At 47.2% G+C, this 24,786-nt stretch overlaps 2 protein-coding genes across 2 annotated transcripts; both read right to left on the reverse strand.

Moving 5' to 3' along the window:
- Nucleotides 1-627: 627 nt before the first annotated feature.
- Nucleotides 628-11,305, reverse strand: LOC121464145 (serine protease 46). Its single transcript, XM_041676750.1, has 5 exons — nucleotides 11,221-11,305; nucleotides 8,201-8,378; nucleotides 7,798-8,057; nucleotides 6,494-6,657; nucleotides 628-882 (listed from the first exon to the last, which is right to left on the reverse strand). The coding sequence occupies exons 1-5, from the start codon at nucleotides 11,303-11,305 to the stop codon at nucleotides 628-630; spliced, it is 942 nt and encodes a 313-aa protein (XP_041532684.1).
- Nucleotides 11,306-16,795: 5,490 nt separating this feature from the next.
- Nucleotides 16,796-24,616, reverse strand: LOC121464528 (inactive serine protease 45-like). The gene is made up of 7 exons (XM_041677561.1): nucleotides 24,529-24,616; nucleotides 24,157-24,285; nucleotides 22,017-22,043; nucleotides 19,133-19,280; nucleotides 18,345-18,619; nucleotides 17,299-17,462; nucleotides 16,796-17,029 (listed from the first exon to the last, which is right to left on the reverse strand). Exons 1-7 carry the CDS (start codon nucleotides 24,614-24,616, stop codon nucleotides 16,796-16,798), a joined length of 1,065 nt encoding a protein of 354 aa, XP_041533495.1.
- Between the last annotated feature and the right edge of the window lie 170 nt (nucleotides 24,617-24,786).

The following is a 24,786-nucleotide window of genomic DNA, read 5'->3' on the forward strand; positions in this document are numbered from 1 at the left end:
AGGACAGCCAGGGCTGTTACACAGAGAAACCCTGTTTCAAAACCCAAAAACAAACAAACCAAAATAACAAAAAACTACAGTTAAGAACGTGCACTGCTCTTGTAAAAGACTTCTTTGAGTCCCTATAGGCATATGGGGAGGCCCACAACCACTTGTAACTCCAACCAACTTGTGTCATCAAGGGGAAATTTGACACTCTCACCTCCACAGGCACCTACACTCATGTGCACATACATACACATGAAAGTTTTTTGCTGTTGTTGTTGTTTTTCTTTTTAAAAAAGAGGGGAAACAAGGGGAAAAGCTCCCATGATCATACAACCCGCCTATGACAGACACGAAGAAAGGCTATCAGAGAACACTCAGCTTGAGAAACAGTCAGGTTTTATGAGGAGAGCGTTCTAAAGGGCATGGCCAAAGTCAGGAATGTGGTAGCTTCAGATGGCTCAAAAGGTTCAAGAGCATCTTCATTGAACAACTGGGGAACAAACCCACAGTGGGTCTAGGACCCTTCCCCCAAAGTCCCACTGTCCCGAAGTCCTGTTCAGAATCTAGTGTCCACTTCTGAGGGCCGAGTAGAGAGGAGGGAAAGGTACCCTCTGGGAATGACTGTTGCAGAAACACGGCTCACAAGAGCCACAGGGAGCCCAAGGAAACCAGCAGAATGTAGCCAGTGAGAATGAATGGGCTCAGGAAGGAAGGAACAGCCATACTGGCAAACCTCATGTCGCCGATATGTCTCTTGATCCATTGGGCGAAGTGGGAGGTGCTGGTGTAGACGCTCGGGAATTGGCGACGACCACAGCCAAAGCTCCAGCTCACCACCCCCATCTGGATCCAGGTATTGTTCATCTGGCAAACCAGGGAGCTGCCAGATGTGTCCTGCAGCGGGAGAGGGAGGGAGGCTTGAGGTAGCAGCAATATTTGCTAGCTTAGGCCTTTGTTGTCCCCAAGAATGAGACCTGCCTATGAACCTGTTAAACTCTGTGCTAAGGTCCAAGCTTGCAACCACAGTGGCCTCTTCATTGTTCTACTAGCTCTCTGACTGGTAAGCCCTCCTGAAGATCCTCTGGGCCTCCAAGGTACAATTGTTCATCTTTCCTACAGTCTTGCTTATAGGTGGCAATCTTAAAAACACTAACCAGTCCCCCTGCTTGTGTGCAAAGACATGTGAATGCGGAAAAAGAACACTTACAGTGTTGTACATCAAAAGGTGACATCAGGTTTCTTACGACTTAAAACATCTTTTTATGGAATTACATTGCCTCCCAGTGATAGAACATTCACTTAGGATGCATGGGACCTTGGAATCTATCTCCAACATAAGAAAAAAAAAGGCCTATCTATATTCCTCAGTGACATTTGAAACTTTATGAACCAGGAAGAAAAAGTTCTGCCTAAGGACAAGAGCGGAGGCCTCCACTAGTGCACAGAAATGCTGTTGCTGGCCAGGTGTGGCGCACGCCTTTAATCCCAGCACTCGGGAGGCAGAGGCAGATGGAGCTCTGTGAGTTCGAGGCCAGCCTGGTCTACAGAGTGAGTTCCAGGACAGCCAGGGCTACACAGAGAAACCCTGTCTCAAAAAACCATTTAAAAATTCTGTTGCTCACAGAGGAACGACCTTAAACAATATACAAAGTCAGTTCACATATGAAAAACAAGATACCTAACAGGATCTTCTTGCTGGAAAAAACTAGGAATGTGGTTTTGGCTTTTTTAAAAAAGCATTTTCAAACTTTTTTTTTCATTTTCATGCATGTGTGCATGTATGCTGTACATGTTTGCATGTGTGAAATGTGCGTGTGCACATGGGTACAAGCGTTCATGTGGAAGCCCAAGCCTGAGCCTGGAAGCATCTGCCACCGTTTCCTCATTTCATTTCAGCAGTCTCTCAGTCAAACCCAGTGCTCCTCCCACCCCGTATTGCCAGTCTTATGAGTTAGCTCGCTCTAGAGATCCCATGCCCACGCTATCTGAGGCTGGAATTATATGCAGGCTGCCACACCAACTCAGCATTTACAGGTTCCAGGATTTGAACCCTGGTCCTCACAGTTATGCAGCAAGTACTTTAATCTCTGCGCCATTGCCCTATTTAAAAAACAAAACAAAACAACCCTGCATTTAAATTTCATGCATAAGAGTACAGGAAAGTAAAGACTTCTTGAAGCCCCAAACTTGAATGGGAAGTGGGAATCCAGAAAGTCAGGAGAGCCCAGGGGTTAGCTTTTGGTTCAAAGCCTGTATCAAGTCCTGTAAAAGCAAGTTTCAAGTTCACAGCCTTGTTCACAGATTCACGAGACCAAAGTACAACTTAGAGCCTTCCTTGCCATCATCCAGAGGAGCTATATGGACTTTTCGGAGAAAGGAGAGAAAATTGGAAGCATCAATGTGGGGGCAGACTTGACCAAGCAGACAAATAGATTCCAAGGCTTACCATGATAGAAACAGGATATGCACTGCCGTATAGGAAAGGCAGCCAAGGGGACAGCTGGGAGCCCGTAGCCTGATGAATGCATGTGAGGGGACTTGGTACTTGCTACTGCAGGTGAAGAAACTGGCTCTAGGAACAGAGGAGAATGAAGCTGAATCACAGCACAAACTCCAGAGCAAAACTCTAAACATAAAAAGCAAAAAAAGATAAAGCTAAGTAAAGACATACAGAGCCATATATTTAAGTCTTGAAATAAAACACATTTTTAAAAGAGGTTTTAATAGGCTGGAGAGATGACTCCTAGGTTATAAGAATGTACTGCTCTTCCAGAGGATCCAAGTTTTCCCAGAACCCATATTGGGGGCTGCCTGTAACTCTAGCTCCCAGGGATCGACACCTCTGGCCTCCATGGGAACCAACAGTCATATGGACAAACCCACACACAGACAACACACACACATAACTGAAAATAAAAATGAAATCTTTTTCAAAAAGAATCTTCATAATCCCGCAATCCTGAAGAGGAATATGTTCACACTAATGACATCTAAATAGAGACCATTCGGGAAGTAAAGGACACAAAATACTGTTGAAAATAGATTAGAAATTAAAACGGGACATTTGGGGATAGGAACATAGCTCAACTGGGAGAATGCACAAGGACCTGGGTCTGATCTCCATCATCACATGAACATGGTAGTGTTCTTATAATCCCAGCCCTCAGAATCATGAAGAGGAGAAGTTCAATGTCATCCTCAAATGCATAGAGTTCAAGGCTAGTCTGGGCCACATGGATCCCTTCTCCAACAGATATAAACCACCATGTCCCGAGAAGAATATAGGATGCTCTGGTTATGTAGGACAATTTTGTTTCTATAGATTAAACTGTATAAGAACACTAAATATTCTCCAAAGACACAAACATCTTTAAGGACATGCATTAAACAGAAGGGATCAGACAGATGCCCATAACAGGAAAAACAAAGGAGAAAATCAAGCCTTAGCGATTTTATATTATAGTACAGGAGTCCTTGCCAGAGGTCTAGAGGAAAAAAGAGCATGTGCAGAGAGACACTAGAAGACAGACATCTATTATATGTGGATACTTCCTTTTCATATCAAAATATTTTTGGTATATATATTCAAATAAGTATATATACTTATATAATAAGTATAATGTAAATATATATTTCAATGGAAAAACAAAAGTTAACCTTAAAATATGTTACAATGGAAACAAAATTTAAATCTATAATAAGACATAGAAGCACAGAATGCCACATATTGCAAAACCCATAAGATGTGGCCTAAATGTTGCAAATTTTACTTAGGGACTGCAAGAAGTTTTAGCATCAAACAGAAGAAGGAAAATAAATTGTTCATTAACATTGACAATTATTTGTCCATGAATGTTAGGCTCAAAACACTTGAAAAGGATAGTAAGGACAATTGATGTATTAGAAAGCAAAGAATTCATTAAACTGGGAAATGAAGCTGGTGGGGGGATGATACACACAATAGCCCTGAGGTTTGAGTAAGAATAGAGAAAAGAATCTATACCTAGAAAATGTTTTCACCCAGAACCTTAAGACTCTTTACGACTTCTATTTTGTGGATTTAAATGTGGTTGAGGTGAAATACTTCTAAGAAAATGCAATTGATTTAGTTTAATTTAAAAAGGGACAGAGGATCAGTGGGGTGAAAGCACTCACAGCCAAGCCTGAGGACCTGAGTTCAATCTCCGGGGAGGGAACCAACTCTCACAGCTGCTCTTTGTGCACCATAGCATCCACGCTCCCACCACACACAAATAAATGAATAAATGTAATTAAAATGTTAAGATTGCAAAGTGATAGGAAATTGACTAATCCAATAACTATGTGTGAAACAATTTAAAACATTGTCTAAGAACAATCCCGCAACAGAAAACATGTCTGTCCTCCTAGAAACGCCAACCCAACCTTCAAGGAGGAGGTAATTTCTGATTCCAAACATGAACACATTATTTCCCAGTGAAGTATATGTAGTTCTCATGCTAGAATTTAACAAAGAGAGTGACTTATTCTAAACACTTTAAAAAAAAAAAAAAAGGAGAGCTTTGCCAGGCAGTGGTGGCGCATGCCTTAAATCCTAGCACTTGAAGGCAGAGGCAGGTGGATCTCCGTAAGTTTGAGGCCAGCCTGGTCTACAAGAACTAATTCCAGGACAGTTAGGATTGTTGCACAGAGAAAGCCGGTCTCAACCACCCCCGCCCCCCCCCCCCCAAAGAGAGAGAAAGAGAGTTATTTTATTTTATGTATATGTCTATTTTGCTTGCATGTTTGTCTGTACACTGTATGTGTTCTTGGTGCCCTTGGAGATCAGAAGTGGGTGCCAGACTCCCTAGAACTGGAGTTATGGACGGTTGTCAGCCACCATGTGGGTGCTGTGAGCAAACCAGGTTCTCTGTTAGCACCAGTGTTCTTACCCATTGAGCCATTCTTGAAACTTCTTAAACTGAAGCCTGGCCTCACTGGGGTTAAAAAGGTTCATGGTTTATTCTATGTGACAATTGCTTGTTCCCCGAGATCAGAACCTTTCCTGGACCTGTCTGCAACCTAGAACCCAGCAATGTTTGTTGGAAGTAAGAAAATTAAACCCAACTAGCTGTTTTTCTAGAATGTCGAGAAATCTAGATAATGTTTTCAGGTACAAAAGCAGGTTTTAAAGGCAGAGCCTACATTGTCACTTCGCTTAGACTTGTGGGTAAACTTCTCAGTGTCCTTTGATGCAGTTGTAATGCATTCATTTCTTTTCACAGACGTCCTGTCAGGCATCACAACTACTTTTTAACTTACATAATTTTAGGCTTATAAACCTTTGGGTCAAGAGATACTTATCTTTCTTCTTGTAAACAAAGTGTTTCACAAAAAGAACCCTGTGGTCTCTCAGAGGAGTTCTGTCTTTTAAATTCGGCAGAATCGGGACTTCAAGAAGAAAATTAAAACATGTTCTCAAGAAGATATGAATCTGGGGGGGTGGGGAGATTGCTCAGCGGTTAAGAGCATTTGTCACTATTTCAGAGGACCCAGGTTCAGTTCCCAGTGCCCATCTAGAGGCCCACAGTCATCTACAACAGCACTTCCCGGGATCCAGTGCCTTTTCTGGCCTTTACAAACACCAGGTATGCATACAGTACACAGACATATATGCAGGTGAAACACCTATATACATAATACAAATAAAATATTTTAAATAAAAAATAAAGTATGCATTTCATAAACAATATTGACTAGAAGAAGCAACTGGCTGAAGCTTACAGAATGCTAGCATATCTGCAAAACTGTCTGCCAGTGCCTGACCCAGATCTTCAGGCATGTGGCTGATATTCAGGAGCATTAAGATGGCTTATAGAATTGGGCGTGGTGGCTTTAATCCCTCCACTCCAGCATGCAAAGGCAGGTAGATCTCTGTAAGCTTAAAGTGAGTCTGGTCTAAATGGTGAGTTCCAGGCCAGCTAGGGCCACTTAGTGGGATCCTCTCTAAAGAACAAAAATAAAAAAATAAACACAAAGAACTGTCTATAGCAGGGACAAAAGCCAACTCACCCCTGTGCTGTTTTGAATGAGAATGACCCCCAAAGGCTCACATTTGAACACTCCCTTTGCAAGGATTAAGAGGTGTGGCCTTGGAGGAAGTGTGTTACAGGGGTGGGCACTTAGGCTTCAAAAGCCTCCCACCATCCTCAGTGTGTGTTCTGCTCCTCTTTGTGATTCTGGATGGGAACCCTCAGCTGCGGCTTCAGAGACCGGCCTGCCTGCCTACTGCCATGCTCCCTGCAGGGATAGAGATGGACTACAATCCCCCTAGAACCACAAACCCCAAATAAACTGCTTTTTCTGTAAGTTGCCCCATCATGGTGCTGTATCACAGTCATAGCTAGCTAACTAATACATCTTTTTTTTTTTCCATACCGGAAAATGGAAACTCAGACTTTTGTACTGGGCCTCTGATGGTCACATGTAAGGGCAAACATGACCCCATACTGCCTGCCCCCCACTCCATCTGTACATTATTCCACACCTGACAAGTGTCCAGGCCCCATTCCGAACTTGTACACAGCATGTCGTTTTCAATGAACTTCTTTTGGTTCTTCTGCAGGAGAAACTGGTACCGGTGATTGCAGATTTCGTTGTTCACGATCCTGGCAGCCAAACCCTGGACATGGTAGGGGGTGTTCGGGGCCCCTGCAGAGAGAAAGATCTGGGCATGACCTCAACTCCGGAACCTAGTTCCAACTCAGGGTCAATCACATCTGTGCATGTGAGAGGCAGGGTCATGTCCGGAGGTGTTTGTTCATAAAAGCTACAGTTCGTTGCCTGGCTTTCAAAAATGTCCCCACTCGTTAAGAAAATTAAGCCAAGAACTGAGGGTGGCATACATCTTAAATCCCAGCACTTGGAAGGCAGAGGCTGGTGGATCTCTGAGTTTGAGGCCAGCCTGGTCTATAGAGTGAGTTCCAGGACAGCCAGGGCTATGTAAAAAAAATCCTTCCTCAAACAAACAAACAAAAACAAACAACAACAACAACAAAAACAAAAACATAAAACAAAACAAAAACTAAGTGAAAGTCTCCCAGGGGTGTGGAATGAAAGCCAGGTATGAGTGAGAACAAGGAGATATTTCCCAACCACTCAAGAATAAGTTCCTTCTTATTCTGTGGGAATAAGCCTTGGCACACTGCTCCTGGGAAAGGGGGCAAGACTCTAGAGCCTAGATGTAGCAGCTGCTGCCTTCTGAAAGGTTGGCGGGACTCCAGACAGCACTGACAGGGCTGCCTCTCTGAGCATTAGGGGTGCACATTGACTAGAAAGGCCACCTCAGTGTAATGTATCAGAACATATCGCGGTCAAAGCCCTCAGCGTACCTGCAGACACAGATCCCTATGAATCGCCAAAGATTTAATTTCCTACTATGCTGGAGGCTGAGGACTTGGTGTAAGACCTAACGTAACTTTGGGGGTTGATGAGATGACTTAGCAAGTACATCAAGCCTGATGACCTTGGCTTGATTCCCCAAAACCCACAGGATAGATAAAGGCTGACCTCTGACCTTCATGTATGACCTTCAGGTACGCACTATGGCACTTGGGCTCTCACACACATACACATAAATAAGTAAACAAACAAAAAATTAAATGATTTTAACTTTGGAAAGCAAGGTTCTCCCAGGCCTCTTGTTTCTCTGCTCGAGCACTGTGTATCTCTTTGGGCATATGAATGTGCTCAGAAATGACGGCACAGAGTAGAGGAAGAAGGGAGTGGGTGACCCCTGGACAGTGTCCTGCAGGGTCAGGTGTCTCAAGACCCCTGCTCTATTGTACTCACCTTTAGTCTTTTCTTTTCCCCACCCGACGGCCCAACACATGGTGCCTATGGTTGGCCTGAAATTGATGGTGGGGAGGCAGACTGGCTGGACGAGGGGGGACCAGGGGACAGAGTACTTGAGCTTCAGGATGGCGATGTCGTAAGACATGTGATTGTTGAACTTTTCGTGAATCACAATGTTAGTGAGCAGGAGCTCCGAGCTGTTGTCCGGGAGGTTCTGGACGCCCACCTTCACGGTGTAGTTAGCCGGGTCCTTGGATCTGCAGGCCCAGAGAAGAAGCAGCTCACCAGCAGTAAGGCCACGAATGGCTAGAGAGATAGGGGTCTGAGTCCGAGGATACTCAGGCTCATGTCCTCTAGTTCCAGAGCCCCAGGCCTGAAAGCAAAGACCCCAGATGCTGACCTTTGCAGGCAGTGTGCAGCTGTAAGGACCCAGTTGTGGTGAATGAGGGAGCCGCTGCAGACGTACAGCCCCAGGAACAGAATGCTTACTTGCCATGGCCACCTGCCCAACTCCACCAGCTTCCCGTTTACCACCTTGCAGGATATGTTGGTCTGACCACAGGACCAGAACCAGGGCCCTGAAGAAAGAAGTGGAGAGAAGATTGCAAAGGGTCACCCTCGCCCTGCAGGCCAAGGCAGACTGTCAAGGCGTCTCTCAGCCGTGACCCAAGCAGCCCCTGCCATCTGCACAAGTCAGGGCCTGAAGCTACTGCCTCAAAAACAGACAACCACAAACCCAGAGGCACTAGGTGGTCCCCATTATAGAGAAAGCCCCCAATAATGGAGGTCAGAAAACTCGTCTGACCAATGCTGTGAGCCATCACCCTATGCCTCATCCCTGCCCATAGTTTGCCCATATAGCTTGGGGAGGAAGAGAGAACCTAGAGGGGTGAGATAGTTAGCTAAGGGCAAGGAAGGGGCCTAGTGTTCAAGATTCCTGTTGGTTGTCTCTAAAAATACATGGACAGTGATGTTTTATTGTCCAACTACAGCCAAGTGCTGGGATTAAAGGTGTGTGTCATCATACCTGGCTCTCGAGTATTTTCTTATAACACAAAGCTAATGCACAGACCACGTGTGATGTTTGAGTTAATTCACACCATGTGTCCCTGGCTCCCACTACTGTCCACTGTAGATGGCTTGTTCTCTTGCTTAGATTCCCGTGGGTGGAATGGTCTTCCTCTCAGCCACCGGCCCTCCACAGGATCCTCTCTCAGCTACCCGCCCTCCCTCTAAAGGATCCTCTCTCAGTTACCCGCCCTCTGCAGGGATCCTCAGCTGCAGGGATCCTCAAGCACTGCAGTACCCCCAAGTCTCCACAGAGTCTTCCTTCCTCTTTGCTCAGCTTATCTCCTCCATCCCTTCCCCATGCCTGTCTCCTGTTTCCCTTATCCCTGCCCCTGGCCCAGAGAGCCGCATTTCTGGACTTTCTAATACACCATGGTGAGTTCATGGTCATCTTTTGTTGCTGCTGTTGTTTCTTCTTTACAGCTACTGTAGAGGTTTTAAGGAGAATGTCCCCTGCCCCCCGTAGGTTCATAAACTTAAATGCTTTTCAAAGTTGGTACTTTTCGAGAAGGATTAGGAGGTGTGGCCTGTTGAAGGAAGTGTGTCACTGGGGGCGAGCTTTGAGGGTTCAGAAGCCCACACCAGGCCCAGTCTCTGCCTGCAAGTCAAGGGTCAGATGTGAGCTCTCAGCTACTGCTCCAGCACCATGCCTATCTGTGGCCATGCTTCCCACCATGCTGATAACAGACTAACCCTCGGAAACTAAGCAAGCCCCCAATTACATGCTCCCTTTGATAAGTTGCCTTGGTCATGGTGTTTCATCACAGCGACAGAACAGTTACTAAGGCCTTTTCACTTCTATCCCTGTCTGTCCCAGTCAAGACTGGTCAACATTGGTAGACAGGAGAGGGCTTAAGAAGTGTGCCCTTTCATTCCCCATAAAGCTGCAACCACAGAGAGAGCCAAGACTCCCCAAAAGAGTTCCGCCATGCCCACAGTGACAACTCTGGGGGCAAGGTTGACCCTCTCTCCAGGGTCCCCACCCTCTGTAAGATTCTTGGGTCTCAAAGAACAGCTCTTTCCAGATCTTGTGCCTTGGACAGCACTGATCCTACCCTTCCTCTTAACCTTGTAAGGACTCGTGGGATTCAGCCTGAAGATGCCAACACCAGGTCCCAGCACCAAGGAGGGAGCCTGAGGGTTGTTTCCACATTTCATCATTATTTTTATCTCTGTGTGCATGTCTGTGTATGGATATGTGTTTATGAATCCTTGGGGGCTAAAGTTGCAGGCAGTCGTGAGCTGCTGCAGATGGGGGCGCTGGGAATCAAACTTGAGTCCTCTGGAAGAACAGCACACCCTCTTAACCCCTCAGTCACCTCTCTAGCTGTGATGGCTTATTAATAGGTGCAGTGTGCTGCAGATCAGCCTTGCCCCAGGCACAATGATGCCCTTCCGTATGTAGCAGACACTCAGGGATGCAGACAGAGTCCACTGCAGACCTTGGTACCCTCTCTGAAGTTCTAGATGCTAGGCACCATCACTTACAAACAGAATCCTGCTACTCTTTTCCATGTTCATAGATGGCCACCAGTTATAATGACTTTGAGGACTCCACTCCTATAAGATCATAGCCGACTCCCGCCTCCTCACCAGAGGCACAGTAGTTAGCACCCATGCTGTGTCTAAGGCTGCTCATACCCTAACCACTCCCAGAACATCACTAATATTTGACAGGAGTACAGTGAAGTTCAGGCCAGAAGACTGCCCACTTCCTCATTCAGTCACTCACTTAACAATGCACTAGTCCAGGAAAAAGGGTGTCACACAGTGATGAAAGAAGGCAGGACCCAAGTTGGGGGATATAGTCCCCGTTTCCAGTTATCAACGTACAGTCAGCAGGCGACTTGAGGTAGGGCTCCCATCACAAAAACGACCTTTCTCAGGAAAAGCCTGGACATCCTCTGCCACCCGAATATTCTCAGTCCCAAAGCATCTATTGAGAACTGTTTTTGAGTTCTGATTCTAACACTCACAAACTGTTAAAGCTGGACCCAGGCTTCCTGTGTGAAACAGAGACCCCTGTAGACTGTCTCACCAGGGGACACTCAGACAGCAGTCACTGTCACAAGTCCTGAGACTCCCAGACAAGCTCATCCCTCCACGGATGTCAGTTTGTTTCCCATTTTTTGGTCCTTTATCTGTCGTGGTCATCCAGCAAACAAGCTGGCTCCATACTGAACGGGTCATATCTGTCCCAAAAGGTCACAGCCCATGGCCATCCCAACAGTCGACTGAGGATGTACCCTTCACAGTTCTGACAGGCAGAGGCCCTGCAGCCGTGAAGACAGCTGATGTAGACACCAGGCTGTCAGATCCCTCCGTCGCTCCTTCCCTCCATCCAGGCCTTACCTTCCATATAGGGCAAATTCTCAAATCTGACAGAAGAAAGAGGATGTGGGAGAAGACCCTGAGGATCCACTGATCCACACGCCATGGCAAGGAGAAGCCCAGCTCTTACCGTTCCTTAGAACGAGACAGAGTGTCTCCATGGTGCAAGGATTCTAGAATTCAGTTGTTTCTGCCTCGGGTTTGGGGCTCACCCTACTGAAGAAGCCTGTTGTAGTAGGAGCGGCCGGGCTGCGTCCCTGGCACCCGGCTGCCCACATGGCTAGCTCTAGCTTATGCCCCGAAATAATTACACGGAAACTGTATTCTTTTAAACACCGCTTGGCCCTTTATATCTAGCCTTTTCTCGGCTAACTCTCGCACCTGGACTAGCCCATTTCTAATAATCTGTTTAGCCCACGAGCTGGCTTACCAGGAATGATCTTAACCTGCGTCTGCCTGGAGAGGGAGAATCATGGCGACTCATTGACTCAGCTTCTTTCTCCCAGCATTCTGTTCTGTTTACTCCGCCTACCTATGTTTTAACCTATGAGGGCCAGCCAAGCAGTTTCTTTATTTTTTAACCAATGACCTTCCTCCATCAGCAGCCTCAGGAGCTTGCCACAGCCATGAAGGGAGGCGATCAGAAATGTCCCTAGAACAGTGATTCTGGGGCTCTGCGCTGAGCCTGCAATCATGCCTGGCCCCTTACAACATCTGCAGAGCCCAGCTCTCAGCAACGGCCTTGATGGTGCCCTTACACCTAGCTCTGAGCCTGTGATCTCGTCCCTTGGCTGGCTCCTGACAGCACCTTGTGGTTAGCCTTTGATGCTCCCCTAGTGTTCATCTCAGCTGCCTCTGAGGAGCCCCTAGAGGAGTGGGAACCAAGACTTCTTCCCACAGCATAGACTGCTGTGAGAGTTGGTTTTGCTCTCAGGTATTTTCAAAACAGAGTAGGTCCTGGGAGTGTGTAGGGTGGAGGCCTGGCCTGAGGCTTCTGGAGAAGCAGCAATTTGCAGACTTCCAGAATACATGGTGTCTAGGATCTCCTCCTCACCGCTCCACCCGAGGTACCCAGTGTTGCTGAAGGCACAGAGTGGCACACTTTCACCTGCTGTTGAGGGAGATGACCTGCCATGACTGCTGTATAGAGAACTATGTAGTAAAGCAGACGTGTGGAAGCCACAACTGAACCTTCGCTTCTGGAAAGAGTCTAGAGGTGCCCGGAGGACGAGACTTCACAGGCGGCTTCGGGAAGCCTTCACGGACACTGTCCACCTGCTGTCTCAGAGAATGGAAACCCAGCAGCTCCGAGCACTGAGCGGTCTACGGCTTCACGCTGACAGAAAGGGCTCAGAAATGAAGTGCACCTGCTGTGTGATGTCAGAAACAAGCAAATCAAACTTTTTTTCTTGTGGTAGAAAACGCAGGAAATGGTGACTCCTATAGTCGGATGTCCTCAACATAGCAGAAAGATATTCAAAGTGGAGAGAGAACTCCAAAACAGAGAAACTCTTTGCCTCTGTGAAAAATATTTTATTTTTAAAAAGATTTATTTTATTTTATTTTAGCATGTTTGCCTGAATGTGTGTATATATATATAAATTATATATACATACACATACATATATACACTACACACACATACACACATGCACACACATATATTGCATGTGTTCTGTTTGCACAGAGACCAGAAGAGGAAGGCGGAGCCCCCACAACCTAAGTTACAGGCTGTTATGAGTCACCATGTGGGTGCCGGGGACTGAGCCTGGGTCCTCTGTAGCATCAGCCAGTGCTCTTAACTGCTGAGCCAGCTCTTCAGCCCCATCTTTTAAAACAATTTCTTCTGAGAAGGAAGAGGGCATTTGATCAATAAAACAAAGATAGCAAGACAAAAACTAAGCACATTTGTAATCAATTAATGAATCTATTTTATGAAAAATGATTAGGTATGTATGGGTAGTTTTGCCTAGACATATGGAGGCAGTGATCATGCCAGGAGGCCAAAAAGGGCATCAGAGGCCCTGGAACAGGAGTTACAGATGGCTGTTAGCTGCCACGCAGGTATCAGGTTTGATAATGATGTCTCTATCTGTTGCTGTTTGTTTTCCTACTTGGAAGCCTCACCTGAGGGGACTCAGCTGCCTGGGACTCAATAGGATATCCAAGACTGCCTAAACAGTACTCCCTAGTCAATTTCTTTTTTTTTCTTTTTTTTTTTTTGGCTTTTCAAGACAGCGTTTCTTTTTTTTAAGATTTATTTATTATGTATATGACATTCTACCTCCATGTATGCCCACATGCCAGAAAAGGGCACCAGATATCATTACAGATGGTTGTGAGCCACCATGTGGTTGCTGGGAATTGAACTCAGGACCTCTGGAAGAGCAGCCAGTGCTCTTAACCACCGAGCCATCTCTCTAGCCACTCCCTAGTCAATTTCTGCTAGGTGTTTTAAACACCTGATTCAATGGTGCTTCTATCTATCTATCTATCTATCTATCTATCTATCTATTATCTATATCTATCTATCATCTATCTATATCTATCATCTATTTATAGCTATCTATTTATTTATCTATCCATTTATCATCCAACCATCTACCTATCTCTTACTATTTATTCTTTTCCTTTGGTTTGCTAGATACTTAATAAATTCACTCATTCAAACCCTAAAGTATGGCTGTCATACATCATTCTCCAAACTATATAAAACAGAACCTTAAGAAGACACAGACTAACCCTGATTTTGGGTTAACCCTCTCAGAAACCCACAGACTGTGCAGATGTAAAGTACATGAGGTGTTGACGAGATTCGAAGAACACAATTGACAAGCACGAACCAATTAGCTGTAGCTCAAACTGCTGGTGGCCCTGTCGGAGGAGCAGCAGAGAGCTATTGCTTCAGGAGATTGGCCCACGAGAATGCAAGGCACCGATGGGTGAGTCTCAGATATGCAAGGCCCCAAGGGCTTCAGCTCCACAAAGTCTCTTGTTACTGCTGTGCCTTGACATGTTTGCGGCTGCCATTTTCTCTAGTATCTGGCATAGTGTGAATGGGTGTCGGAGGTCCCTGGTGCCTTTAGTGGATTATGATTATCTCACGGAAATATCCCGTTCTACTGGCATTTTTACCCATAGATTATTATGAAGAGGATTTCCTCTTAAGTTGAACTGTTTAAAGTGCTGCTATCTGTCCCCCCCCCCCCCCACACTGATAAAGCAGGGGCTGCAGAGGATAGAAAATAGAACTAAGGAAGTGTCACCCAGCTAGGAGTTAAGAGTTTCTCTCGAGGAGCCATATAGACAATGGTTTAGGCTAATGATTAAGGAAAACAATCGAGTCCCAGGAGTTAGCACAAGTTCTTTCTGATTTGGGGAAATGTGTTCACGGGTTTCAGTGGGCATCATAGCTAAACAAGGCTTTAAACAAATGTCTTCATGTAATTGGAAAACAAAGAATTAAATGGTTAGTTAAAATAATCGGACAGGACTCTTCAGTATAAAAAGTGAAACTAGTAACCTGTTTTCCTGGCAATTATAAAAACTACTGCCTATGTAAACAATTATGGCTGAAAGAGTTCTGGTCTGTGAAAAGTCTTGTTTTTCACCTGTAATATGTAAAATATTCAATCATGTAAGGGATATGAAAAATACAATTTTACTTGTATTCATTGCAATCATTCACTTAAAAAATAAAATGTATCCACAGTATAACTTTTATATTGTTTGAAATAGTCTGCTGGGGTAAATAAACTGTAAAGGAAAAAAAAAGACAAGAGAGAAGGAAGACACCAGGAAAGATGGAGAAAAAGACACCAGGGAAGATGAAGAAAAAGACATCAGGAAAGATGGAGAAGAAAAACATCAGGGAAGATGGAGAAGAAAAACATCAGGGAAGATGGAGAAGAAGACACCAGGGAAGATGAAGAAGAAGATATCAGGGAAGATGGAGAAGAAAAACATCAGGGAAGATGGAGAAGAAGACACCAGGGAAAATGGAGAAGAAGACACCAGGGAAGATGAAGAAAAAGACACCAGGGAAGATGAAGAAAAAGACACCAGGGAAGATGAAGAAAAAGACACCAGGGAAGATGGAGAAGAAGACATCAGGGAAGATGAAGAAAAAGACACCAGGGAAGATGAAGAAAAAGACACCAGGGAAGATGGAGAAGAAGACACCAGGGAAGATGAAGAAAAAGACACCAGGGAAGATGAAGAAAAAGACACCAGGGAAGATGAAGAAAAAGACACCAGGGAAGATGAAGAAAAAGACACCAGGGAAGATGAAGAAAAAGACACCAGGGAAGATGGAGAAGAAGACATCAGGGAAGATGAAGAAAAAGACACCAGGGAAGATGAAGAAAAAGACACCAGGGAAGATGGAGAAGAAGACACCAGGGAAGATGAAGAAAAAGACACCAGGGAAGATGAAGAAAAAGACACCAGGGAAGATGAAGAAGAAGACATCAGGGAAGATGGAGAAGAAGACACCAGACACCAGGGAAGATGGAGAAGAAGACACCAGGGTAGAAGAACAGAAGAAAAAAGAACAGAGTAGAACAAGGACAAAAAGAAAAATAAAAGAAGAAGCTTTTATCGCTCAGAAAAAAAGTCTGTATGTTTCTTTTGCTGGTTCTGCATCTTGGTCCTAGTCTTTCTGACCTGCAGAAGGCTGGTCCCTCTGCACCAAACTTTGTTCAAAAAAGTGTTTTCAAGCTGGGCAGTGGTGGCACACACCTTTAATCCCAGCACTCGGGAGGCAGAGGCAGACAGATCTCTGTGAATTCAAGACCAACCTAGTCTACAAGAGATAGTTCCAGGACTGGCTCCAAAGCTGCAGAGAAACCCTGTTTCGAAAAACAAAACACACAAACACAAATATATTTTCAATTCAAATGCAGATGGAACACTCAGATTGGGCAATTAGGCTTTGGTGGTGTTTTCTAACTCTCTACAGTGATCATTCATATCACACTTTTCACAAGCAGTTTAAAGTGAAGAGAGAGAGAGAGAGAGAGAGAGAGAGAGAGAGAGAGAGAGAGAGGAGAGGAGAGGAGAGGAGAGGAGAGGAGAGGAGAGGAGAGGAGAGGAGAGGAGAGGAGAGAGGGAGGGAAAATTACCCAACTAGACTCTGAGTCTGGCATTCTGGCTGTGGACTATTCCCACTGGTGGCCCATAGGGTATGTTTCAATTGCCCTAACACTCTGACCACTAAGCAGGTGACGAGACTGAGACCACAAGCTCAGGCTCTTATTTCTGTGCCCCAGTACTAGAAACACAGCAAAAACCATGATGGCCTACCTGCCCATCTACCCCAACCCCCAGAGTCACCCCCAAATAACAAGGGGGAGAAGGGAGCCAGCTGATGCTCACACAAATTTAATCTCTGCTCTTGGTCTTAAAGTCCAGAATGTTGCTTCCAAGCCACACCCCCTTCCCCTGGCCACTCTAGGCCTCCCTGCAGGACCCACGCTCTGCAGGGACCACTCCATTCCCACCCTGACTCCTGTGGAGTGTGGACGTGCAACCTCACTCCATCAGCGACCTAATGCCATTCAGCAGGGGCAGAGCAGGAAGAGGAGGGGCGGAGCAGTCACGGGCCCGCTGGGAGCTGCAGCAGCCAGAACAGGGATAGGAGGCAGGAGGCTTGGCAGGGCGCTGGCAGTGCCGCATGGTTCACTTCCTCCTTGATCCATCTGGTATATTTGGTGAGGCGAGTGTATACAGCTGGATTCTGAGGTTTGATGCAGGCCTTCTCCCACGATAACACCCCGGCCAGAATCCATCTTCCGTCAATTTCACAAGCCAATGGCCCCCCAGGGTCCCCCTAGGCAAAGACAAAGGGGTGGTGGAGGTCCTGCTGTCACCACAGGACCTAAAATGTCCACCCCCTCAGCTCTGTTTGAGAGAATCGCTCCTGCAGGAGCTTTCTAGCTGGGGCCCCTTTGGCTTCTCAGTTGGAGACCACACCGAAGAATTGCAGCCATTAGCAGTCAGAGAGAAAAGATGAGAGAGGTTAGTGATGGTAATGGGGAAAGAGACCACACCCCAGTACTCATTCAGAAAGAGAGCTGCAAGAAGCCCCCAGAAACTCACATAACATGCATTCTCTCCATAATTGGTGGCACACAGCATGTTCCTCCGGATAAGCGGGATAACTTGGGGATAGAAGGACGTCTTGTGGAAAATATGGTCACACTTCTTGTTGTCCAAAATGAAGACCTCGGCCTCCCGAAGCTCTGGAATCAGTGTCAAGTTGTCTGTAGGGAGCAGAAGGGATAAGCTGTGATCCCCCGACTCCCTGCAGGTCGGCTGAGCCCTACCCCACACTTGTGCACCTCCCTCCGTGCGGTCTTTCCGGCACTGTAGGCCTGACACAGCGACCCCCCTCACCATGCCAGGCTTTGGTTCAGTAGTCTCTTCTCGAGGAAGCTTGTGTTGCTGAACCCAGAAGGCTCCCAAGTCCCAGCACAGCCACTTACAACCTGGAACCCCAACCCTGGGATCTTCCTTTCCATAGCATTTATCCCCTTAGCCCTAACTGTCAGGCACTTCTCTAGGTATTTTTGGTCATCTATCTACTCAGAGCTCAGCTCGCATCCCCTGAGCTTGGTTGTTTTTGTTTTGTTTTGTTTAAAAACAAACAAACAAAAAAAACCCCACAGTTTCAGACAGCCCAGGCTGGTATCAAGCTTACGTACCTGAGGCTGGCTTTGAACTCATCACTCCCTGGCTCCTCACTAATGTTGGAGTTACAGGTGCAATTCATCCATGTACCTAGTGTCTTCGACACTTTGTCAGCCTCTGTATCGCCCACCCCTTTGCCCTACTCTGTGACTCCCTTCCAGGCATCCCCAAGGGTCCAGAGCATGGCAGCTGTTTCAGTTGTGGCCAGAGAGGAAGGGAGGGATGGCTTCCCAGCTCTGAGTTTCCCTAAGAGGTAGATGATTACGCCCAGCCAGCCCAAGCAGCTTTAGCCCGACTGCAGTCCCTATGTGAACCGTAACAATGAGCACCATATGAGGAGCGCTTAGCACACTCCAAACCGCAGACTGGAAACCACAGCCATAGCCTCCTCAAGGGTGCACAAGGGATGGGGCAATGAAGTCCCAAAGGGACATTTCCAAACTCATTCAACTTGCCTGAGGAGTGCTGCTTAGTCTTGCCCCAGCCAGTCACCCAGCACTGAGTCCCAGCCTTCAAGTTGAAGCCTTGCTCTGGGAGACAGATGGGCTGCATGTGCTTGTTGAAGGTGACAGGGGATTTGAGACGGAGAAGGGCAATGTCGCTTCTGATGAAGTTCCGGCCCCAGTACCTGGGATGCACAATGATGTCCGCCACGGGAATCTTCAGGGCCCTGGAAGAGCCCTCGGGCTGCAGCTTGCTGCTACCCAGCATCACTGAGTATTCTTTGTTACTGCGGGAGATACAGAAGCACACCCAGCAGACAGAGTTTTCTACACAACGCACCTGCCACCTCCCAGGACCTTTTCCTGTCCCTGAAGACCTGCCTAACATGCTCTCTCCACTCAATCTGGATTAATCCAGCCTGGGACACTCAAGGTCAAAGGCATAGAAACCCTTTCATTCACAGTCCCATTGAGTTGTGTGTGTGTGTGTGTGTGTGTGTGTGTGTGAGAGAGAGAGAGAGAGAGAGAGAGAGAGAGAGAGAGAGAGACTGACTGACTCCTGGGGTTGGGGTCTGGGCTTTCCTGTTGCCCAGCTTAGGATACAGTCTCTGTTGCTTGGAGACCCACCCCGACGTAGTCCCTGAACCTTGTGAGGTCCTGAGCCTGGCTCTTCCCCTGTGCTGGATGCTCCTTCCCACTCTTCCTGGTTCTGATTTTCTTCATGGTTTTATGGGAGTACTGAGAAAGCTGGACCAGGCCCACTAGGGCCTTTACATCCTTGACTCATGGGCCACACTCACCCCCGGATGCAGTGAGCTGCAGAGACTACCCAGTTGATATCAATGAGGGCCCCTCCACACACGTGCTTGTTCTGTATGCGAAGGCTCACTTCCCAGGGCCAATGGCGGCTCTTCTTCAAGTTGTCTGGCCACCAGGGCTTGCCACAAACTTCAGAATAAGCATTGCAGAGAGTACAGTGTATACAGAGAGGACAATCAGAATGACTAGTAGCAACAAGTCTCCCTCTGGGGTCAGGTTGCCAGAGCTGTACCATAGGGGCTTCTTCCTGTTACAGAGAGGAGACTGAGGGGCAGAGGACAGTGGACCCAAGGGCACCGAACTAGACAAAACATGACAGTTACAGAGATAAGAGCATGGAGAAAGAGACAGAGGGACCCCACAGCTGGTGAGTAAAAATGAAATCCACAGAGGACAATCCATGCTGAACCTCAAAACAATACAGAAACGGAGCAGGGGTTTCAAGAGGAAAAACGTGTTTCTGGTACTGGGCCATGTTGAAAAGCTGTCCTGTTGGCTGCATCTCTGTGATGTAAAAGTCCCCACTCTGGTCAGAGTGGGCAGAAAAATAGCTATGAATTTCTCTACGAGAGGTCTTTACCCTGCATAGTCGGGAGCCCACAGTTATTAGTTTGCCCACTGGTCTACCAACCAAAGTGTATGAATGAATGAATGAATGAATGAACGAACGAACATAGGTGCAGGGATTATAAATAAAGTGCAAGGTGCTCCCAGGTATAGTGGAGCACGCATTTAATCCCAGCACTTGGGAGGCAGAGGCAGGCAGATCTCTGTGAGTTTGAGGCCAGCCTGGTGTACAGACTTCCAGGATAACTCGGACTATGCAGAGATATCCTGTTTCTAATAAATAAATAAAATAATAAAAATAAAAAATAAGAAAAAAGAGAAAGGTTTTTCCTCAAAACATTTATTAGAAGAAAGGGCGGGTCAGGGGGAAGAATATGACAAAGCAAAATTACAAACATGTTTGAAAGTGTAACAAAGCTGATTACATACTAACTTTATTTTTTTTTTTTTTTGGTTTTTTTCGAGACAAGGTTTCTCTGTGGTTTTGGAGCCTGTCCTGGAACTAGCTCTGTAGACCAGGCTGGTCTCGAACTCACAGAGATCCGCCTGCCTCTGCCTCCCGAGTGCTGGGATTACAGGCGTGCGCCACCACCGCCCGGCCACATACTAACTTTAAAAACGAGCAACGGGCCGGGCGATGGTGGCGCACGCCTTTAATCCCAGCACTCGGGAGGCAGAGGCAGGTGGATCTCTGTGAGTTCGAGACCAGCCTGGTCTACAGAGCTAGTTCCAGGACAGGCTCCAAAGCCACAGAGAAACCCTATCTCGAAAAAGCAAAAAAAAAAAAAAAAAAAAAAAACGAGCAACGGGCTAAAGAGAAGACTCACAATTAAGAGCACTTGTCGTTCTCTGAGAGACCAGGTTTGGTTCTCAGCACTACCATACTGACTACAATCATATGTATCTCTAATTCCCAGGGACTTGGCATCCTTTGCTGGCACAAAGCATATACATTTGCGCAGGCAAACACACTCCAGCACATAAAATAAAAATTAACAAAAACAATTTTATTTTATTTTATTTTTTTTTGGTTTTTCGAGACAGGGTTTCTCTGTGGTTTTGGAGCCTGTCCTGGAACTAGCTCTGTAGACCAGGCTGGTCTTGAACTCACAGAGATCCGCCTGCCTCTGCCTCCCGAGTGCTGGGATTAAAGGCGTGCGCCACCATCGCCCGGCTAACAAAAACAATTTTATGCACAAGTAAAAACATCTTTAGGTGCTGGGAGACAGCTCAGTTGGTAAAGTGCTTGGTGTGCAAGCATCAAGACATGAGTTCAATCCTCGGCACAGAGTAAAGCCAGGCATGGTGGTATAGGTTTGTAATCCCAAGGCTGGGGAGGCAGGGACAGGCAGATCCCTGGTGCTCGCTAGCCAGCCAGTCTACCCTAATCCGTAACCGTCCAACCAATGAGAGACTCTGTCTCCAGAAACAAAGCGGGCAATGCTTGAGGAACAGCACCTGAGTTTGACTTCTGTTCTCTACACACATTCGTGCACACACACACCCACACACAGACACACACACAGAGACACACACACATGCAGAGACACACACACACGCAGAGACACACACACGCAGAGACACACACACACAGAGACACACACAGAGACACACACACAGAGACACACACACACACAGACACACACACAGACACACACAGACACACACAGAGACACACACAGACACACACACAGAGAGACACACACACGCAGAGACACACACATACGCAGAGACACACACGCAGAGACACACACACAGAGACACAGACACACACACAGAGACACACATACACAGAGACACACACACAGACACACACAGAGACACACACAGACACACACACAGAGACACACACACACACACACAGAGACACACACGCACACCATCTTTAAATGAGACTGAATTACAGAGAGAAAGCAGAAAGCAGTAAGGCTTGGACAGAAGCAAGAACACAGTCAAATTAACCACATAGTCAATAGTGAACTGACAAGGGAGGCCTATGAACCCAACCATGCACTCCCTGGGTCTAAGGGGAAAGACAGGAAACCTCAGGAGCCAGGCTCTGTAGCCAGTGCCCCTGGAAGCTTGTTATGAAGCTGTAGGGAAGACTCAAAGCCAGAGCTGAGATCAGAGTAGCCCTGCATGCCCATGGATGACCCAGACACTCTTTCTTAGCACTCAGGGCTGTGTCCTGGCAGTGGTATACGTTGTTTAGGAAGTGCATTCAATACTTGCTTCCTACCAAGCCAGAAATGCTATTCAGGCAGAAACTTTCAGAATGCATTTTTCCCACTGACCCACCTGGCTGGTCGCGGTCCTCTTTATCACCTGAAGGGGAGAAGGACAGCGATAACTTGTAGCAGGATGGACTAAATAATTAGTTCACTCCCTCGTTCATCAAATAGTCCCGAATCTGATGCTGTTCCTAGTCTGAAGTCGCAGACTGGGAAACAACCGTATCAGACAGAACCTGTCTGAGGACACACGCTGCTCAGCTATTCAGACAGTAAACACATTGTCACCATGTGAGATCAGGACAGGGGCAGGGGCTGAGATGTCAGGTCAACCTAGAAGAGGTGGCAGGTGTAAGCAACAGCTGAGAGGGGAAAAACAAATAAAAACTGATTAAAAAAAGTCCTCCAGGGAGAAATACAATAGAGTATTCCAGAGTCTTTGGAGGATGAAAATGATGTCTGTAGTGGAAGAGAAAAATGAGGCCAGCAGAGGTGTGGATCGGATGCATGGCGTGGATCGTATAGACGGCGTGGATCAGATGCATGGCGTGGATTGTATGGACGGCGTGGATCGGATGCATGGCATGGATCGTATGGACGGCGTGGATGGTATGGACGGCACGGCGTGGAACAGATGCATGGCGTGGATCATATGGATTGTGTTACGACGACGGGAGGGCAGAGACAGGAAAGTGACAGAATAGATGGGGGCGGGGTTCTCCACTGCATCTCTGCAGAACTCAGGCAAGCAGGGAGGGACCTGGACGAGGCTCTGAGGACAGATATGACGAGCTTGAGGGGCGACCAAGGGACATGGGTTAGTCTGGACTGGCACTGGTTTCTGAATGCAGAGAAGGGCTGGCTGTCATTCACTTCACTAAGACAGACAACTAAGAAAGAAAGCCAGCTTTTAGGAGAATGAGGGTCTGGTGTAGACACCAGCAAAGTGAGATGCTTCAGGATGGTTCGGGGAAGAGGTCCAGCAGGTGGGCGCTCCTTCAGGCTATTGTTTTAGGTGGCAGGACATAATGCAGCCCAATGCCTGGGGTAACTGGGTTCACCCAGGGAGCAGAGAAGAGGGAAGAAATCAATAGCACCTTAAGTTCGAAACAAGCAGAGACTGGGCGGCACGATGTGGACACAGAGGAGAGGGGTTCTCCTGAAACAGGAGACTCCGGAAGCGAGGGAAGGTGGGATGTGTTTGTAATCCCAGCACTTAGGAGGTGGAGACAGGAGGTTCTGGACTTCAAGTTATCTATCCTCAGCTACACAGAAAGTTCAAGGCTACCCAAGGGTTCATGAGACCTTGCCCTTCTCCCCAAATAAAAGAAGGAAAAATAAAAAGGGGGAAAGGGTTGGAGGAGAAGCTGGTGGCGCATGCCTTTAATCCCAGCACTCGAGAGACAGAGGCAGGAGGATCTTTGTGAGTTTGAGGCCAGTCTGGTCTACAAGAGCTAGTTTCTCAGATCTGATCATCATGGAAGATAAAAAAAAAAAAAGAGCTAGTTCCAGGGCAGGCAACAAAGAGACACAGAGAAACCCTGTCTTGAAAAACAACAACAAAAACCAAAACAAACAAAACCGGGAGCAATAAGGAGGAGAGGTCAGGAATGGGCTGAGGATTACATGGGAAATAAAGAGCCAGAGGGAAGCATGAAGCCATAATGACTCTTGGGGAAGGCTGGCAGCGCACTGAGAAGAGTGGTGGAAGAAAACCAAGGAACGCACTTGGGCGGATGAGTATGACTGATTGATGTAAGCAGCGCCTCAGCATGGGGGGACAACCCCCATCCCCGGCCCTGCTGCAGCCCCAACTCTGCTCGGGAGGCATACTCCCACTGGCAAAGAAGTGGCTATGGGTACTGTTACAGAGCAGTCGGAGGATTCACGGGGGCTGGGGCGGGTGGGGGGGGGAGTCTGAAAAGACAGTCAAAGGCTGGTGATGGGAAGAAGCCAATCATCCTTTTGCAAGGATGGAGATACGGAAGGTGCCTGGGCATGGAGGGAGAGGCCTGGGATGCTGCCTGCTGCTGTCTCCAGGAGACCACAGGGTAGTTGTGACCTAGGACTGGGAAGCAGAAGAGAGGAGACAGTGAGGGGAGAGTGGCCTACACAAGTTCCAAGCAGCTGGAAAGGAATAACCAACCCGGGCAAGACCAGAGAGAAGACACTGACAGAAGACACAGCAGAGAAGGTGCCCGCCTCACCTAAGTTTGAAGGCGGAGGCAGCAACAGTAGTGTCACAAAACAGGTTAGGACCCAGTGCCTCAAGGATCCAGGCCAAGCGCCCAGGCCACACAACGACGACGACGCAGCCATGAAGATGTACCTGTGGGCTGCGGAGACAGCTCCAGCGCGCTGTCACGTGCCTACATCCCGTACGTGATGACGTCTTAGACACGTGATATGATGGCCAAGAGCCTGACCGCGCCTCTTCAGGGCCTTCAATTCTCGTACCTGGACCCAATCTGGTCCTTAAGGTGAGTTCAGATCCCTTGACTGGGACAGGATCTCGGATTACAGAACTGTGAAAACACCCGGAGTGTTCTCATAGTGTGGCAGGGCACCCAGAATCTAACTGGGGAAAGATTCCTGGGCCAGGAACGGCATCTTGTGGTCCAGCCTCCGGCTATTCTCTTGTTCTCTGGGCCTGTGCACGAGTTTCATGGTAACTCTTGACGAGGACCAGGAAAACCCCCAAACAGAAAATAACATCAGGAAGATGGTTCTGAAAAGGTAATAGATGAATTGGATCAAGACTAAATCAAGGAGGGGCACAGCTGGGGCAGGATGCTGAGTCAAGAAGGGCAGCTGTCCTGGTCCACAGACCAACAATA

The sequence above is a fragment of the Microtus oregoni genome, unplaced genomic scaffold (assembly GCF_018167655.1).
Source record: "Microtus oregoni isolate MIOR12 unplaced genomic scaffold, Mior012 000028F_ref0000031, whole genome shotgun sequence".
Taxonomy (NCBI): Eukaryota; Metazoa; Chordata; class Mammalia; order Rodentia; family Cricetidae; genus Microtus; species Microtus oregoni.